The 19837-nt window shown below is 47.2% G+C and overlaps 1 protein-coding gene across 1 annotated transcript in view; it reads left to right on the forward strand.

The window, feature by feature from the left end:
- Vstm4 (V-set and transmembrane domain containing 4) overlaps window positions 1-19837 on the forward strand; it is an 84353-nt gene that overhangs the window by 28035 nt on the left and 36481 nt on the right. The window contains exons 3-5 of the mRNA XM_038349771.1: window positions 520-588; window positions 7815-7922; window positions 19575-19608. Coding sequence (XP_038205699.1) covers window positions 520-588; window positions 7815-7922; window positions 19575-19608 — 211 coding nt within the window. The remainder of the gene's footprint in view (window positions 1-519; window positions 589-7814; window positions 7923-19574; window positions 19609-19837) is intronic.

The following is a 19837-nucleotide window of genomic DNA, read 5'->3' on the forward strand; positions in this document are numbered from 1 at the left end:
GAGGAGAGGACAAAATGATCTCAAGACTAGGAGCCTGTCGTATTTCAGAGTGTCGTACATTCAGAGTGGTGCACAGGCTCTGATCCCCGCCATTGCAGGACTCCAGGTGCTTCTGTTTGGAAATAAACACCCAGCACCGCACCATGGGAGATGCTCAAATCATTAAGGAAGTGATGATTCGGTTTCAGCCCCATCTCCGATCTATCTATATTTGAAGCATGTGGGGCAGGCAATGATTTCACTGAACTGAACTTTGGCCTTGCCAGTTACTGGCTTTTAAACTCAGGTTTTTGTTTGTTTTGCTTTTCCATGTCCTGGGGCCCAGGTTTCTCAGCTGTGCCGAGGATGCTGCTGTGTTTCTTCTTGGTATCTGGGTTGTGATGACTTAAGGCAGTTTTGTTAATATGGACATTGTAAATTTAAGAGACATTGGTACCACGTGGCCCCACTGGAGATTATAGCGGGTCAGGACTGTAAGGTGCTGTGTGTCACTCTGTCCTGTCTCTTTTATGTTTCCAGTGATCTCTCTCAAAGCTACTGAAGATCCATCACTTGAGAAAAAGAAAGCCACCTGGTCATTATTTGAAGGTAAGTCTGGTATCTTGATGCAGCCTCGTTTCCAGACAGTAAGAAGGGACTAGGAAAAAAACAAGGATTCTAGTTCCTTAACTGTTTCATAGTATCCAGTCATGTGCCCAGACTGATCTTTGCAGGAGTGATAGGGGAATCCCTAGTAGAGAAAGTGGTGTGAAGCCTTATGCTGCCCAATTCTGTCCCCCACCCGCACCCTGAATCCCTTTCCTGGGTGATACAAAGGAGGGACTTCCAAGTGATGTAAAATTAAAGAATATGCCTACTGAAGCGACCTTTAATTCTTCTTAGTTGTTTCAAAAGCTTGGGGGTCTAGAAGAGTTTGAAAGCTGCAAACAATGTTTGTTCACCCTATGGCAGAGCCAATCAAGAAGCCTTAAAAACAAGGTTGCTTGCAGGAGATTCTGACTTAGTTGAAACATACTAGTACCTCCCATTTGATTCCAGCACGCAGCAGGTCCAGCACGCAGCAGGCTAGGAGCCACGACCTGAGAGAAGGTTCCTGGCAGCAGCCCCACCAGGGAGCTTGTTATGAATTCAGGCTGAACTCTGGGGTGGTGCCCTATGCGTTTGGAAGGACGGTAGTGGCCAGTTTTGACACACTTTGCCGCATGATTTGAATCTCTGAGACACTTTGTATAATGCAAGCCTCTGGCATACATTCAAGTTTGAGTCCTGGAGTGGAGTTCTCTACAGGGTGTGCTTTTGCCCCTGTAGGGGACATTTGCTGATGTCAGGAGACAGTTTTGATCACCTCAAGTGTGGGAATGACATTAGCAACTTGGAGATAGAGGCAATGCAAAAGACCCTTTCCCCATCAAATGATTCTGCCCCCAAATGCCAAGAGTTGGGAGCTTACTGGTCTCTGCCCCAGAGAAAGGACAGTAGAGAAATGGTCATCACAGAGGATTATGACCATAAACAATGACATCATGCTCTCTAAGTGCTCTGTCAGAGCCTTTGATCAGGGGACAGGGCTTGTCAACAGGGGCAGGACCTTGGGAAGGATTCTGTCTTGTGAAGCCTTTGGGTTGATTGATGAGGAATGAGCTAGTCACAGGGATGAAAAAGAGGTGTGCCTACTCCCACCCGGGAGGCAAACAAGACAGTAGGTGGCAGAAGGAGAGCCAGCCTTGTGGGAAAGCACAGGAATTCAAAGCAGCCTTTTCCATAGTGTGTTAGACAGACACTGTATCTCTTTGAAAAAAATTCAACTCTAATTGTGGTTGGCAATCCATACACTGTGACATAATCCCCAGTTTGCCAGGACTTATTATTTAGTTTTATAGTTGTAAGTAGTTTCTTCTTTCTTCTTTTTTTCTCAGATCACCTTTTATCCAATAATGAATCTTTGTATTTCTGGAATTTTCTTCTACACTATATATACAGTTGCCTTTGTCTGTATCTGAAGACTATCCTAGCAAAACAGTCTCTAGCTCTCTTCCTTTGCCTCTCATTTGGCTTCCTTGTGGCCAGAGATAAAAGTGGCTCTCTTCCCGCAGGGGGAAGTTGTAGGACAGAGGAGCAAGGTTTTCTCTTCTTATTGCGGTTGTGTAAGATTGAGACAACCTGGCTGAGCTTTACCCCATATCTCCAAAGCTGTCTTAAACCCTGGTGTTATGATGGGAGAGAATGCGGGGAAGGCTGTGGGACTCTCTAAGGAGAATGTGCCAGAGGAAGTCCTGACTCTGCCTCTGCAGCTCTGATGGTCACACCAGGAGTCAAGTGTTCACAGGAGTGTGAGGTGGTTTTGATGGGGTGGTTGTCAGGACCATATTTTAAAACTGCAATGATATAATAATAATAATAATAATAATAATAACAATAACAATAACAACAACAACAACAACCATTTGGAAGGTCTATAGCAGTTAGTCTTGACACACTTTGCAGCATGATTTGAATTTCAAAGATACTTTGTATAAATGTCAACATTTTATAATTCCTCAGATGTAGACATTAAGTGCAATTTGTGTTCCAGCATGGACTTCCATTTCAGTAGAGACAATCACATCCTATCAAAGACTGGGAGCTGGTATTCTCACCATGCACCATGCATGCCCCAGGGCAGCAGTTTCCATGCCTTTTTTTCCCTGTGCTGCTGCTGTTGCTTGTGATGGTCATGGCACTGGAGGCAGCAACAGTAGCAACGTCCCTGTGTTCTGCATTTTTAACCCGCCATGGCTTTGGCAAGGTCAAGAGTGTAGTTGAAACTCTTTGGCAAAGGATCTCAGGCCTTTTGCCCTTTTGTTCCTGATTGGAAGAGCTTCAATGTGGGTTGTGGACAGATACCCATCCTCCTGGGGCTTAGCTGGGCCTGGCTGTGTGCCTGCCCAACAAAACAAGCATTGATTGTCAGGGCTCTGAATGAGATATTGGAGCGAGTTAAAATCCCTCAGGGCCATCACTCAGGTATGTTGCCCTGAACAAGATGGTATTACAGGCTGCATTAAAAACTAGTGGAAGTACACAGAGTTTTATTGCCAAACAGCTATTCCCTAGGTGTTTGCCTTAGAACTGGAAATGTGGTGTGTGTGTGTGTGTGTGTGTGTGTGTGTGTGTGTGTGTATGAATTGGGATGGGGCGGTGCTTGGCAGGACTAAGTAATGCTGGGGTCACTCAGTTTCAAAGCAGCACTGAATACTCTGCTCTGTTGCCAAGCAACAGGTGTCTTTGTCCTGCCTGACTTGTTTGGCAGTCTGGGAGGATGGGCAGGAGCTGGCACAGGAACCTTGCCACCCTGTGTTGGTCTCCCTGTGGTGTGCACAGTAACAGCAGCCTGCTGGTCCCACCATCTGCTTTGAGGAGACCTGGATTTTTTGCCACTTGTCTAAAAATGACAGTGATGTCTTTAGCAGTCCAGACAAAAAATAAAATTGCAAACAGATTTGGAAACTAAAACGTGATATTAGATATTGCTGTTAGGTGTGTAGGTATAAGTAGTAGTTTACTTTGTTATTTATATACCCATTTATTCATTTATTTTATTATTTATTTGGACAGTCTTACGTGGTCATTCATTCCTTTATTCATATCCTTTATTTATACCCATTTGGTACCTAGGGCCTCATGCATGCCATGAGCATTCTGTGACCAAACTACACACCCAGCCTCCCTCCCTTGAGCTGTTTAAAAGCTGATATTGTTGAATTTAGGCTTAAAGTTTTAGTTTTACTCTCCAAACAATGCTCAAATAGTCAATGACTAGGCTCGATTTTGAAACTTTTTGAGCCATCTTTTAGAAATAGATTATTTTTTTAAAACATTAAAAGACACGATAGGGTACGGATAGCATGACACCAGGACAGAATGCCAGCCTCCAGAGCACAAGGCAACTGAGCTGTCTCTGTGAAAAGGTGACCCTGGAGTCTTCTGATCTTGTGGCCCTGGCTTTGGGTTAACTTTTGTTGACAGAGAGACCTAGGGACAGTGGCAGGTTCACCCTCCTTTGTGCAGGAAAAGAAGTGCTTGGAATAGGAGATGAAATCAGAACTTCTCAGCACTGCTTGCTCCCTGATCTGGGGAAGACAGGGTGCAGTTTTTCCCTTCCTGTGAAGTGGCATATTATAAGGGTCCCATAGCTCCAAGAGCAGAACAGAGCCGAGCAGAGAGCATCCACTGACACTCATGCATTAGGACCCGCATGAGGGTAGATGGTGCCTACTGGCGAGTGTCCATTGCCCCCAAGGCCTTCATGCTTGGTGGAGCAGTGGAGCATCACACACTGGGCAGATGTTCTATGATTCTGCAGTCACAGCTGCCTGTGGAGAGCCAGCTCCCTCTTCACCATTTCTAGGCTGAGATCAGCAATCACAACCAGACCTTGAGTCCTTTGCCTCCCACCTGGAGAGAGCAGGCCCCGGATGTGTGTGATGTGTTACAAGGAAATCTGGCAGGAGTGGCAGACCTGAGGGTTTACCTGCAGCCTTGTTCCTTCTTGGTCCCTTTAGCCTGGAGACCATAGAGAGAGCATATGAATGCATGGACTGGTGGGTGAGGATGCTTTTATTGTGAGGCATAAAAACTTTAGCAAGCCAGTTTTTCCTCTCATCCAAGAAGGAAATAGAAGTCAAATTACCCTGCCTTTTCACCAGGCCTGACACCGGACTCCCTCAGAGGCAGGCTTTGTCTCCATCTGCCCCAATTCTGTCTGGTCCAGCAAGGCAATTGAGTTATTTAACACTTTTCCCCCCATGCCAGCCAAGTTCCTGGAGTATTTTGCTCAACAATGACTAAATCAGGACTGGCTGTGGTGTCACAGGATTGGGACTGTCCTGTATCCTGGTTCCTTGTCCTTAATTCGGACCTGTGACCTTAGCTGGTAATGGCCTATCTCTCTCAGAATCCATGTGTCTTATTGTTGAGTTTCACATGTTGAAGCAGAGGGACAAACCCGTCCTCCCTAAGGATTCCGACCTTGCAGCCCATGAACTGAGACGAGGACAGATGTGTCCCTGGACAGAGCAGTTGGACTTTACTACAGGGGAAGCCACTCTTATTTCCAAAATACCTCCCCACGCCCCATGACTTTCCACCCACTGTAGACTGGCTTCCACTAGGGTTTTCCCAGCAGCTTCTGTGGGGGGAGGATCCCATGGTTGCTTCTGTCCAACATTGGATGCACTAAGGAACCATCCCACAGTGCTCCATTCTTGTGTTCAGAACTCTCCCTCCAGTTCCCCTCTGCTTCCATTGTAGCTCCAGGATCCTCACAGAAGAGCCCTCCTTCTGTCCACCCATCTACTGACTTTCTTAGGTGCTAATAAAAGTGGTCTGTTCTATACACAAGTCCCAGGATAGGCAGGGCTACATTAAGAGACCCTGTCTCAGAAAAACAAGCAAACAACAAAAAAACAAGTATTTCTCCTTGTCCCGTGGTACTTCCGATACTTATACTCTTCCCTTGGTATTCATGGGGATTCTGTACCATGATTTCTCCAACCCAAAGATACCAAAAACACATGGGTTTGCAAGTGCTTTAAAGAACTCTTGTAGTATTTGAAAATAAGCCATGCATGTCTTCATCTCTAGATGACATATGATACTAGTACAATGCCTGTGCTACATACATAGTCCTAATACTGTGCTATTTAGCCAAGTATGACAAGAAAAATGTCTACTGTTCGATGCAGTCAGTTTCTAAAAAAGATTTGTTGCCTTTGTTATTTTTCTGTTGCTATGACAAAAAACCACGACCAAGGTAACTTATAAAAGAAAGCATTTAATGTGGGGGTTTGTGGTTCCAGAGGGTTGGAGTCCGTGACCATGGTGGTGGAGAACATAGCAGCAGGCAGGCAGGCATGACACTGGAACAATAGCTGAGAGCTTGCATCTTGTTCCACAAGTACAAGGTAGAAAGAGCTAACTGGGAATGGTGTGGGCTTTTGAAACCTCAAAGCCCACTCCCAGAGACAAACCTTCTCTAACAAAGCCACACCTCCCAATCCTTCCCAAAAGTTCCCTCACCTGTGACCAGACCAACTTTTCAAATATACGGGCCTCTGGGAGCATTCTCGTTCAAACTGCCTCCTTTCCTTATGTTTATTTTGTGTGTATAGCTGTTTCTCTGCATGTACATCTATGCACCACATGTGTGCAGTACCTTCAAAGGCCAGTAGAGAGTGCTGGCTCCTCTAGAACTAGAGTTATAGACAACTGTGAGCCGTGATGTGGGTCCTGGGAACCAAACCTAGGTTGCCTGCAAGAGTAACAACAAATACTTTTAACCACTGAACCATCTCACCAGGCCCCAAGGTTGCTGTTGTTATTTTAATAGTTTTAGTACATGATTGATTGGATTTGTGGATATGGAAACTGGAGACACAGAGAAACAACTGTGCTTAATTTTCAATTCAATCTTCTAAGTAGCCAGAAACAGAAATCTACTCAGTCTAGCTTAGATAAAACTGTGGACAAACTCTAAGAACATGAAAGGGCTTACTGACTCCAGGCATGGATTCTGCCAAGCTTCCCAAGGTCTCTGATCAAGTAGGAGACTTAAGAGAACCTGAATGTGTAAGTCTGTTTTCTCTCCTTTCTCTGTGATTGGTCACCTGCATCTTGGAAGCCATCCACTGCCACACCTACAACACGCCACCCGGGGACACTGACTTTCTTTCAGTGAAATAATTATCTGTCTGCTTCTCCAGAGCCCAAGGGTTTTGCAAGGGAGCATTCCTGTTGCCTCTGAAGTTCTTCTAGAAACTCAAATCTTGAGAACATAATATGAGATGAATGAGGTCACATTTATGAATACTTAACCTAGACCATACTATGAGAGGAACAAAGTGTCACATTTATGAATACTCAACCTAGAATTCTTTGTCATGGGGAAAAGTTAGAAACAATGAGTAGCCCATGGCAGATGGTTTGGACAATCATTTAGGGGGCTGGAGAGATGGTTCAGTGGTTAAAGGCCCTTGCTCTTATTACAAAGGGCTGGAGTTTAGTTCCTAGCACCCACATAGAGTGGCTCACAACCTTCTGTAACTAGGGGATCTGATGCCTTTATCTGGTCTTTACAGGAGGTACTTGTATACACACACACACACACACACACACAATCTTAAAAAAAAGAAAGAATTCACTATTTTCATTTCTTCAATTTTCCAAAATAGCACTTCCATTTTCAGTCACTAGCAGCCCAGCTGGAGTGGCCCAACTTAGGTGAATCCTTATCAGGATTCTGAACGGTATGTAGACAGTCTCACTGTGGCGTCCTTTTACATATCTTCATGACTGAGCAAGTTGGATATATTCATGTGTTTATTTACCACCTCGGTATTCTGTCTGGTGAAATGTCTCTGCATGCTTTGCCCACTTTCCAGGGAGGATTCTTTGCTGACTTTTCAGAGTTGATTTTTGAGAGCTCTTGACGTACGCTAGATAGTACTCCCTGTTTGGAGCTCTGGTTTTAAATCCTCTTTTCCAATCTGCAACTTGACTTTTCACCTTCCTCATGAGTTTTCAATAACAGCGAATCAGATTTACCTTTTCTAATGATGGAACATGTATTCTGGGTGGGTGCCCTATCTCTGAACTGTGTCCCTAACCATCAAGGTTTTAGGGAGAACACCTCTGATTACAAGTCTAAGAACTCTTCAGATATAGATCTGACGTTTTCTTCTTGTGCATTTTTTTCCAAAAAAAATCTTTGTAATTTACATTTGAAATCCTTTTTGTGGTTTGTTTTGAATTAATGTTTATGACAATGTGCCCTTCAGATCTCTATATGTATGCCGTCCTTGTGTGCTGTGTGGGGATCCTCAGCGTTCTGCTCTTCACCCTGGTCATCGCCTGGCAGTCTGTGTTTCACAAGAGGAAATCTAGAGGTAAGGAAACAGATAAGGTCATGTCTGGGATGGGTAGCCACCCACACACAGGCGGAAGACAGCGGACAAAGTATCACCTTGGTGGGAGAGCATCTTGGGTCAGTAATTGTTTGCCTGGAACCGGAAAGCAGCGAAGTGAGCGAGACTTGCTTCTCCCAGGTGCTGCTGAAATAAACTCAGCTCTGTCACACCAGCTAAATTCCCCTTCCGCACATCTCTGCCTTCCTGTGGCTTGGGTCCCTTAACTACTATCATGTTATTCACCCCGAGGGGGCTGTGGCTGGAGCAGCCTGGCACTGCATTTTGGCTCCCCCTCTTAAGAGTGAGTCTGGGAGCCAAGTATCTGAATGGAGAGACTTGCAAATGTCTTCTTGGCAGGCAGGTGGGCCTGGAGAGTCTCCCTCTGTTCTTTCCCTGTCTGGGGCCTCTTCTTTTCCTGTCAGTGTCCCTGATCCCTGGAGTCTGTCCTCAGTCCTTTCTCTCCTGCTTTCTTTCCAAGGCACTGCAATCCACGACTATCTCCTTAGAAACACTGTCGATCCTAGCCACAGTCCAGCTCTCTTTCTAAGCTCAGCTTCCCAGGTCCAGAGGTTCCGAGAACCTGCCCGCTGTGTGCCTCTGGTCTCTTCTCCAAGGATGGCCCAGTGGACCTTTATCCAGGGTGTTGCCTCCCTCCTAGGGGCCTCCTCAAGCTTTTCTTCCTTTACAGCCCCCTCTGAATGCACCTCGTGCACACCCTGCCGCAGAATTTCCATAACCAGTTGGTGACACAGTTGCTCTCAGAGGTGACCAAGACAGACAGAGCCCAGTTTCGATGACACCTCCTCACTTAGCAGCCAAGGACCCAGCTTCTGCCCCCTCCTTCCTCATGGAGACTTGAGGAATGGGAGTGCCCCTGTCTGAGAGGTGGGAAAGGAGCGATGCTCACAGCCCTGAGCACATCTCTGGTGACACAGGAGTAAATCATACATCACTGTCACTATTAGCCCTGGGTTGTGAATCTGGGAAGACCTAGCTTCTGTTTGTGCTCACAGGGAAACTGAGTGACAGCTATGAAGGGGATGTCCAGAGTGGACAAGACTGGGGAAAGCAGGAAGAGAGATGGGCATCTAGGGGCTGATACCATGGGAGATTGTCCCTCGCGGGTGAGGAGGAGAGGGTCTGGAACCTGGAGGAGCTGCTGTTGTCACAGCGTGTGGCAGCTGAGAGCACTTTCCTCCAAAAAAACCCAGGTTCAGTTCTAACCACTGACATGACGGTTCATGTCGGTAACTCCAGTCCCAGGGTATCAGATACTTTTTCAGGGCCTCCTCCAGCACCAGGTATGAACATGGTACACAGACATACACCCAGGCGAAACGTTCAGGCACATAAAATAAAACAACAGGAATTCGCTGTTGTGGGAGAAGTGGTACCCAAGAGCAGTTCTGCCGATGTCCAGTTGGGACAACAAGAGGGCCCAAGGATCCTGCATTCTCAGCCTCCCTTCTCCAGCACAGAAGTCCCTGGGTGCTTTTTCCCCTTGAAGTTAAACCAAAGCCAGCAAGCATGGAAGACAAAGGTGCCATCGGTAGATTCCAGGGTCTAGATGGGGTTGACAGGGAGCAGAGAACAGCATGCAGCCCTTGAAAGGGAGCCAAGGGTCCAGGCCAGCTCTCCTCCACGAGAGCCTGAGTGTTTCCCACATGACTTGTGTTTCATTGTTCTGCCCTTGGGTACCTTTCTCCACGGCATCTGCCGCCCCATCAAAATTGTCCCAGCATTTCCCTTGTTCATGGTCCTCAGCTCTTCTCCAAGCTTGTGGCAAATGTTGCTCGCGGTGTTGGCCCTTTGCCCCCCTTCCAGAGAACTCTGTGTGAGGCAGAGTCCATGCACGTGACCCGTCCTCCTTGGGAGTTGGCTCATGACAGATGCTCCACAAATGGTGAACAAACAGATTTGCTTCCCAGCTGCTCTGCTTCCAGCTGCTGGAGCTTAGAAGGCCCTAGCAGTTTCTAGGCCGGGTGTGTACATAGGGCAGCTCCACCAGGGCTTGGGCAGACTTGAGATGCCCACCCTGTGGGACTTCAGGCAGGACCCAGGAATCAAAGAAAGTCCAAGAACGGCAGACTGGACACACAGGGGCACCTGACATCTTCCCCCAGACCTCACAGAGAGACCTCAATGAATGAGGATGATGACATCATCATCCCCTGCCAGGGTGGGCTTGAAGGTGACCTCCTTTGCTTAGCATCTAAAGCCCTCCTCAGCTGTTAAGAGCATTATGTGAGCATCTGTTATAGCTCAGGCATATGGCTCTATACCTCCATGTCCTTGTGTGGCCTGCATGACCCCCATGAGACAGAGAGCGTGATAGTATCCATATAGTAGGTAGTGGCCGAGACGAGGCTCAGTCTCTAGCTCTATCTCAAATGCCCCACTTTTCATCTGAGGATGACCTTTATGAAGGACCTTTCCTCCAGTTTTCTAGGGAGGTTGTGAGTAAGGTTCTTCCCACACGGATCTGCCTGGCTCTGTGGATCCGGGTACATCTTTTGATACGTCTGAGTTTCAGAGAGGACAGTAGTCTATTCTAGGCGATTCCTAAAGGCTGCATGGGATGTGTTTGAAGACATGGCGTTAAGGTTTGGACATAAAATGTCTCCACCCAGGATATATGTGGTTGAGGCTGGGCCTCAAGCTGACAGAACTGTCTTGGGAGGTTCTGGGAACTTCAGAAGGTGGCACGTAGCTGAAAGAGGTGGGTCACTGGGATCAGTTCTTGGGGTTTTCTCATCACTGGCCCTGACCTGGTTCGTTCTCTGCTTTCGTTCACCAAGAACTAAAGAGCAGTCTCTGTCACTTGCTGCCCCTTCCATGGTGTTCTGCCAGAGCACAAGGGGCCACAAAATCATGAGCAAGGAACTCTTTCTTCCCTTTCAAGTGTTCTTCCAGATATTTTAGCCACAGCTATAAAAACTCAATAACACACTTGATGTACATGCGACAGAAACAAGTATGCATGGTTGCAGGGGCAGGGATCTTCCTAAAAAATGCTGGTACAGTTTCCAGGAAAGTGCATAACAAAGCCCACATGCTTGGTTTGTGGGCCCTTGTAGCATCCATAGTATATTAAAAGGGAGCAAAACCGCACTTAGAGACATTTTATTTAAATTAAATGAGCTTAGGTTCTAGAATCTTTTGAATAGATTTCTTCCGATTTATCATGTGAATTTCAGAAGGTCATTAAACTGGGATGAATCATTTGTGAACCGTGTTATTACTACATGTCCAGCACCCCTGTCCTCTGCCAGTTAAGTATAGTTCTCATCAGTACCATAAACAGAATTATCCTTAACAAATCCAGATTGTTCCCAGCTGGTGGATTCTCCTTGAATACCAAAGCCATTGAGCAGAGTATTTCCAGCTCTGATACTCTGTGTCCTGAGTTCAAGGATATCAAGTTTTTAGACACTGGAAGACCAGTCCAGCAGAGGGGGGAGGGGTGGGGCAGATCCATGAAAGAGCAGCCCCTGTAGCTATTAGCAGAGGAGAGAGTGCAGAGTGATGGTGATTTCCCCCAGTATTGCCGTCTTCCCAACTCTCAGACTGGAAACAAGGTAGATACCAGCTTGGGGAGAAAGAAGGGTTACAGCCCAGTTACCACAGGTAACTCAGGAATAACTGATGGCTGACTACAAGGGCCCTGGGCTAATGGAATCCTGGTTTGTTTCCATGGCAACTACCTGGCCAGGGTATCCTACAAGAAGTGGCCCCTGTTGTGGGCTAGCTGTGAATCTCATTGAGAACCATTAAGCATTTTGTGGGTCATACTACATGTGTCCAAATGATTGTGTGACCCTCAGATACTAAAAACCAATGACACTTGTCAACTTTGTATAGCATGGTCTCACTTCCCATGCCTTGAATTATAACAAATTTGCATCATTTTGACGAAAGCCAAACTGTAAATATAAGGGCTGAGAATAGTGTTTGGTTTGAAGAGGATCCAGTTCTTACTGGGGTGGGGGTGGGGTTCTGCTGTGAGCCTGTTGGTTTGGGTTTTTTCTCCTCGAAATACGTTGCTTGGGCTTTTGCATGCATGGTTGTGGAAGCCGGCCCTTCCTGTAGGCATGCGGAGCACTGAGGTCTGTAGGTTGCTCCTACCCAACAGTGCTTTCTGGTTCCTGCAGCAACATCTGGACAGAGGACATCAGAGTAGCAGACCCACTCCTGAGGACCCTGCAACATTCTTGGCTCTTCCCAAACCAAGGGCAACAGGCCAGCTTTTTTGGCTGCTGTTCTGCCTCAGCTATGTTTCCAGGACACCCAGCTGGGCTTTGAGGGAAGCTAATTGTACCCATGTGTTACCAGTCCAGCACAAGCATACACCATTCTTCCCCCTAGCACAAATCCCTGTCCTTGCTCTGTGTTAGTGCCTATGGTGCCCAGGACCTGATCCCAGGGCCCCTTTAGCTGGGTCACTCTGGAGAACACCAGTCCTGGGGTCCAGGACTGAGCTCTGAATTCTGCTGTTTTCTCAGGACACTGGTTTCTAAGGTTTTCAGGAGCTCACCTAGTCTTGCTGGCCCAGGGAGCTTCCAGTGATCCCCCAGCCTTCTGTGCTCAAACTTCTAAAAGTACAGTCTGTAAGGCATTTTAGAGCCAGGTAGGAGCAGTGGCAGCCTTTCCTTACCATCTGAAGTCTTCACAGGGAGTTCTTGTTCCTTCCCATTTGCAGTCTGTCTTCTAAGACCAGAGACTGGACAATCCAAGGCTCATTACAACCTATCCCTCCCCTGTGTGTCTCTCTGCCAGGAAGAGCCAAAGGGTTTATGGGCTTCTCCTCCAGAGGTACAAGAAAAAAGGAACTAGGGATTGGGTCCCACTCATAGCCGGACTGGGGTGGGAGAAGAGACCACAGAAGACAGAATAGGTGATTGGGGTGACAGAGACCAGAAGGATGACCTGAAGAGGTCAAAGGGCTCAGCAGTCTGGAGTCACAGATAGGTGGTAGCCCCAAGGTCAACCTCACACCCCCCCCCCCCCCCCCCCCCCCCCCCCGCGCTTTAGGCTTTCATCCTACTGGTTCTGAACAGGCCCGCTGAGAATGGTGGAAAAGAGGCCATCTTACCCTTGTAAGCCTGTTAACCTCCTGGTAGCTTCCTTAAGAGTTCTGCCCTGAGAGCCTACCTTCAAATTCTTGTATCTATGAAGCAAGTCTTATTTTTGAGCCCACAAATCTCCCAACTGTATACCAGGAAGAATATTCCTCTTTTCATTCAGGACTGTGGGTGTCCTGGGTGTGAGCAGAGCGGGAATCCTGTTAGACAGCCTTCCGTGACTGGAGAAATCCTGAGGAATGGCAGCCCAACGGAGGAAAGGTTTCCTTTGGCTCCCAGTTCGGAGCTTGCAGTTGATGATCACTTAGCCCCATGGCTTTGATGCTCAGGGAGGTGGACCCTCATAGCAGAAAGCATGCAGGGAGCAGAGCGCTCATCTTGTGGTATCTTGGAAGCAGGAAGGGAGAAGGGAGTCAGAAACATGACATAAGACAACTTCAACCATGCTCTACCGCTTAAGTTTCCATCACCGCACAGTATCTCATCACCCAATCACGAACCGGCTAACAGATTGAGTCATTGATGACGTCAGAACCCTTGTGATCCAATCCTTCCCCCAAGGCCTTACGTCTAAACATTTCCGTGTTGGTGGTCATTCAGTTTCATTTCTGTTACTGTGACAAATGCTCTAACCAAAAGCAGCTCTGGAGGACACCAGGTTCGTTCATTTGGTTTGCTATGCCAAGTCACAGTCCAACATTGAGTGAAGTTAGGGGGGTAACTAAAGGCTGGAATGTAAAGACACGCCCACTTGGTATTTCACATAGCACTTCCTTCAACTGAGGAACTCACTTCCTTCCTAACCAAAGATGGTGAGAATCATGGCAGAATATGCCTGCTATCTGGATCACGGGCTCCTGTTCATCTAGCTTTCTGATACAGCGCTGGACCAGCTGCCCTGGGAATGGTTCTGCCCATGGTGGAGTGGGTTAGGTCCTACTACACCAATCTAAAAATATCAAGACACTCTCCACAGTCATGCCCATAAATCAGGCCAATCTAGGCAATCCTTCAATTGAGATTCCTTTCCAGGTGACTAGTCTGTGACAAGTTGAGAGCTAAAACTGACTAAGACAATGCTCAAGCTTTTAATTCCTGAGCCCTTGGGGACATTCCAGATATAACTGTAAACAAGTACCTTCTCCAGTGATGGCCTTATCTTCCCTGGTCACAAGGTTCTGTTATCATGCTGGCCATCCCACTGCTAAGGCTAACACACAGACAGAAACAGGTGACAGCATCCTGGTGGCTGCAGTGGCCCTGAGGGGTTGTTTGGGCATGTCTGCTTCCTGGAGGTGGGAGCTCTTGGGCTCTACATGGTGAGAGGACAGTGTTGTGCACAGTGAGGGCTGCAACCTGCCCTGATTCCTGGGAAATGTAGGCAGGGCTGTGGACTGGACCTAGACGTCAGGCTGTGCTTTCCCAGGATGCGGGGCTCCCTCTGGGGACTTGAGAGGGCAGGAAACGCTCTCTGCGCACATGATCCTGGGTGTGGTGGAGATCCCGTCCTAGGGCTGCTTTGTTGTGAGAGGAGATAGCCTGTGAGCAGAGCAAAACCGCCCACAGGCCTGACAGGGTCTCTGCAAGGCCTAGGAAACCAAAATGAATGTAAGGGAAAGAGTGTGCATGCATGCATGTGTGTGCGTGCATGCGTGCGTGTGTGTGTGTGTGTGTGTGTGTGTGTGTGTGGGTGGGTGGGTGGGTGTGTGTGTAGTCAGACACACACTGGCGTGCCCAACACTACAGTGGAACGGATGAGATGGCGTGTGGTTTCTTCAGCTTGTCTTCCCACTTCCAGCGAAGGGGGTGACCGTGAGACCCGGCTGGAGCAGTCACAGCCTGATTCAGGCCCGACACACTTTTGGGGGCTTAGCCGCCGGTGGTGGCTTTGAGCAGTGAGAACCTAGTGAGAACTGAGGAGGAAAATGGTGGTTGGCAGGAAGAGGCTAGTGACAGTGTCTCCTCAAGAGGGATGAGAAGCACTGTTTTTTTCTTCCAGAACCTCCGGAGATCGCCCCAAACATGACCATGCATCTTGTGTTTTCATCTCTGAGGATAAACACACTTGGTGCCGGGAGGCAGTGACGGAAGATTGCTGCTTCAGTCACCCCATGGGCTTCTTCTCCATCCGGGCTCCTAACCGCTAGAGCTAGTACCATAATTAGGGGGTCCTGTCTCCCTGGGCAGCCTCCCACACACTCCTGAACCCTTGCTGTGTGGGCTCTGTCTCTTCGGAGTCTAGGGTAAGCTAGGACACGGATATGACTGGCATATTGCTATGACTAGTGATGGGGGACTCTGGGGACATCCGCTTCACAAAAGCTTACAATTGCCCGGAGTGACCTGTAGTCCTGGCGGCCCATCTCCATCAGCCCAGGGTCCACGCAGCACAGACCTCGTGGTTCTCTGTCAAACGTATTCCTGGAACATCCCGCCAGGCTGGTGGCCCTTCTTAGCCACTCCCCCACCCTGGGGGAGGTTCCCCAGCTTCCCGCCTGCCTCTTCACCCCTGGCCACTATCTACCCCATTCTGTTCCCTGCCCCTGGACTCCACCTCCCCAAACCCGGAAGCTCCTGGTATTCTGCCAGGTCTCCGCCCTGCTCGGCCACCTGCAGCTGCAGCATGGATGGTGATTCCAAGCCATAGGTTCTGTGGGACTCAGTACGTCTGTCTGTGGGTGACACCAGCTCTCGGCATAGAGAAGGTACAGAGGTCACTCTGCCGGTGACCTGGAAGCACTTGCTGTTGGGTTGCTGTCACAGGACGGACTGGGCTGCACTAAGGACTTGCATGGCCTCACTGTCGTGGACACTGGAGGCCTGAGGTGGAAGTGTTGTAGCATCAGGGATGGTTTCCTCTGGGGCTTCTCTCTTTGGAGTCTTCCCCTTATGGGTCACCTAGCTTTCCGTCTGCATTTGTGGCCTGGTCCCTTGCTCTAAAGACACCAATCTTGTTGAGTTAGAACTCACCCTAATTTTAACTAAACTCTTTCTAAGATCCTATATCCATTGGCAGTCCGATCAACAAAGTGCTGGGGATTAGGTCGTCAACATGTGGATTTTGGAGGGAACACAGCTTGGTCCATAACACCTGCTGTGTGGCCGTGGATAAGTTTGCGACCCTCTCTGTGCTTTCGAGTCTTTCATTACAACACACGAACAATGGAAAGAGGTTATTTATTTATTTATTTATTTATTTATTTTGGTTTTTCGAGACAGGGTTTCTCTGCAGCTTTTTTTAGAGCCTGTCCTGGAACTAGCTCTTGTAGACCAGGCTGGCCTCGAACTCACAGAGATCCGCCTGCCTCTGCCTCCTGAGTGCTGGGAAAGAGCTTATTGTAAAGCTGGAGTTGGAGACTAGAGCTGTGAGTTTTGAACGCGTGCTGCCTGAATAATTGTTTCAAACTCCATGACCTTGGTATTCCACTTTACGCACTGTTGACTTCTCAGTGTTTTCTTTACAAACATGACTTGTTTCAAGGGCGGTGCTCTCCAGAGCATGGCAGAAATAGCCATCTTGGAAGGCTATCACTCCATCACGTCCTTTTGTATCCTTCTTTTTTTCAAAAAATAAATCTTTTTTTTTAGTTCATTTTTTAAAAACAATCTTTTCTCATTTACATACCTATCCTAGTTCCCACTCCCTCCACCTTCTCTCCAACCCCCATCCACTCCTCAGAGAGGGTAAGGCTTCCCATGAGGAGTCAACAAAGTTTCACACATCACTTTGAGGCAGGACCAAGTCCCTCCCACCCTGTGTCTAGGCAAAGCAAGGTATCCCTCCAGAGAGAATGGGCCAGTTCAAGTACTAGGAATAAATCCTGATCCCACTGCCAATGGCCCCCACAGTCTGCTCCAGCCACACAACTGTCACCCACATACAGAGGGCCTATCTGGTCCTATGCCCGTTCCCCAGCTGTCAGTTCAGAGTCAGTGAGCTCCCACTAGCTCAAGTCAGCTGTTTTAGTGGGTATCACTATCATGGTCTTGACCACTTTGCTCACATTATTTTTTTTCAAGGTAGGGTTTCTCTGTGTAACAGCCCTGGCTGTCCTGGAATTTTATTTGTAGACCAGGTTGGCCTCATACTCACAGAGAACCGCCTTCCTCTGCCTCCCCAGTGCTGGGATTAAAGGCGTGCACGGCTATCAGGCTCCCTTGTGTATTCTTGATTTCGGTCACCAGCCCTGTTGGTTTCAAGCGCCCCATGAAGGAAGTAAAAAGCAGTCTGTGAAGTGGGGGGTGAAGAAGGCCTCGCACGGAAGCCACGACTGGTAGGGATGCCTCTTGTCCTTGCCTCCTTTTCCCTTCATCCGCTGTTGCACGGAATTTTATCCATTTTCACATAGCTGCCGTGCTGAGCAACTCTTGTGCTTGCCTGCGCGTGCGTTACACGCCCACAAATATGAGTTCATGACTTCTCCATTCCCTTCTCTCTGGTCTGGGTGGTAAAAGATTGTTATAAGAAGAGGACTATAAAAAGAACAGCGAAAACATAAATGGATCATTTGTGTAGATAAATAATTAATAAGCGCAAAGTAAAACTTTATCAGAAGCGCATTTCTATTGAAATAGATTTTTATTTTTACTTTATATGTTTATCCTCATGTGTAAATGAGGAGATGAGAACTCAGGGTTTGCTTAGGGTGCATTTCTCCATCAATCCCATTCCTGTTTTGTTAATAGATGTGAACTTGGGGAGTTCGCCTTCAATACCAAAGGGGGCAAGAATAGATGGAGTTTTCTTTCATAAGCTACTCAATACCATGCACAGCATTTGAATTACATATGTTAGGGGTTAAATCCAGCAGCAAAGATGCTGTTTAACGTGCTGCCAGTTGACACCTTGATTTGGTCATTATTCAATCCTTGTTGGAAGCAAAACATCGGAAACTCCCTCCTCCTGAGTTAGTTACTAAGCTGTGAGTTATTCAGAGTCTCAGTGGACAAGGGTGCTTCACGCCAATCCATGCGTGCTGCTCCCTGTGTCAGGTGTCTGGGGTATAAGTCCCCATGAATAGACAGCATGTCTCGGCTTTGTAAAGTGGAAAATATGATGTTACAAGCAGAGAATAAAAAGAATATAGTCAGATCTCAGACACATTGCAAGATAACCCAGAAGTTGTTTCCTTTCTGAACCAAGCATGTTCTAGGATTTACAAGCCAGATACTAAAGTCTATTGACCCATATACAGTTTACAACACTGCCATAAACATGAACGTTCAGTACATACTATGTTGCTAGTGTTGCGTCCATAAACCATCTAGCCCATAGTAGGTGCCCAGTAAACGGAATGCAGGTAGGGTTTAGACATTACTGGAGAGATGGTTTATATATCTTTTTAGCTCTTCAGGCTGACAGCCTTGCTCTGGACCTTACACTGGCTAACTGGATGGCAGAGCACCCCAAACCTAAGAGCGTCAAACAGCCATCTTATCTGCTCATCCACAGGTTGGCTTGGGAGACTGAGCTTAGCTGTGCAGTTCCGCTGCTGCTCTCAGCCAGCATCATTCATGCAGCTGCAGTCTGATGGGGGATTGGATGGGGCTGGTTGTTCTGGGACCTCAGCTACCATGGTTAAGGCTGTCCCTGTGGGGAATCATACTCCAGTGGGCCCACAGGATAGCTGGTAGCAGAAAAGCTGCCTGTCATAAGGCTCAGATAACGGCACTTTTTATGCACCTTCTTGTGGTACATTGGTTAATGTGCCTTGGATCTAAGCAAGACATGTGACCAAGTTCTATTTAGCATGAGGTAAGAGATGTTATACATAGGTATAAACAGATCAAGAAGGTGGGATTCACTGGGGCTGGCCATGTAAACATTTATCACACAACTCAGGAATTCCCCTGGCTTTTTCAACTCTTAGATCAGACACATTCTGGATTAGGTGCCCATATATTCTAATTTTTCCACTATAGATAGAAGTCTGCTTCAAAGAGAGCCGTTGTAGAAAGGTATCTTGCTCTAAGACTTGTTTCTTAAGGACCTCTTGTTGTTGTATTTTGTTTGGAAACAGAGCCACACTACAGCCCGAAGCAAGTCTTGATCTTAAGATCCTCCTTCCTCAGGTCTCCAAGTGTTGCGACATCATATCTGACCATCTAAGAAGTTCTTTTGACACTATAAAGAACATTAACCACATAATGAAAGCCCATTTAACAATGATATGGTTCTAAGGAGAGATAGCCTGTCCCATCTGGTCCAAAAGGCTGTGTTCATGACTCAGAACTCACAAGTTGTAGGACTTCACCACTCCACGACTCTTTAGCATAAAATGCAACTCAACTTGTCCTGGACAAAGATGAATAGTGTGATGTCTGGAATATGTAGCTTCATACCTGATATATAGTCCAGGACTGAAATAATATCAAGTCATTGGGGGTTCCCTCTGAGGTCTCTGTCATGATTTCCCCCAAAGTTGTAGATAAGAAGACCCACGAGTTGACTGGTGCAGCCCTATTACCTGAGCAAGATCTGAGTCCCTGCCTTTCAGGTAATGCCAAGCTAACTTGTATTTACCAATTATTATTCTGTTTCCTTTTACAGTGAGACATTATTTGGTGAAATGTCCTCAAAACAGGTAAGAATATTTTTTGTCATCTCCCTTTGATCTTTTGTTTTCTTTTTATATTATCAAGAAATTGGTTAAATATATATTTTTACTAAAAGATGTTGGTCACAAGAAAGTCAAAGAATATATGTTCTGCATAGGTTTGCTTATGTGAATAGTCCACATGACAGTCATAATCTTCACAGGGTCCAGATGACGTTCAGCTCATGCTGGCCTGTATCTTTGAGGAGCTTAAAAG

The sequence above is a fragment of the Arvicola amphibius genome, chromosome 12 (genome assembly GCF_903992535.2).
Source record: "Arvicola amphibius chromosome 12, mArvAmp1.2, whole genome shotgun sequence".
Lineage (NCBI taxonomy): Eukaryota > Metazoa > Chordata > Mammalia > Rodentia > Cricetidae > Arvicola > Arvicola amphibius.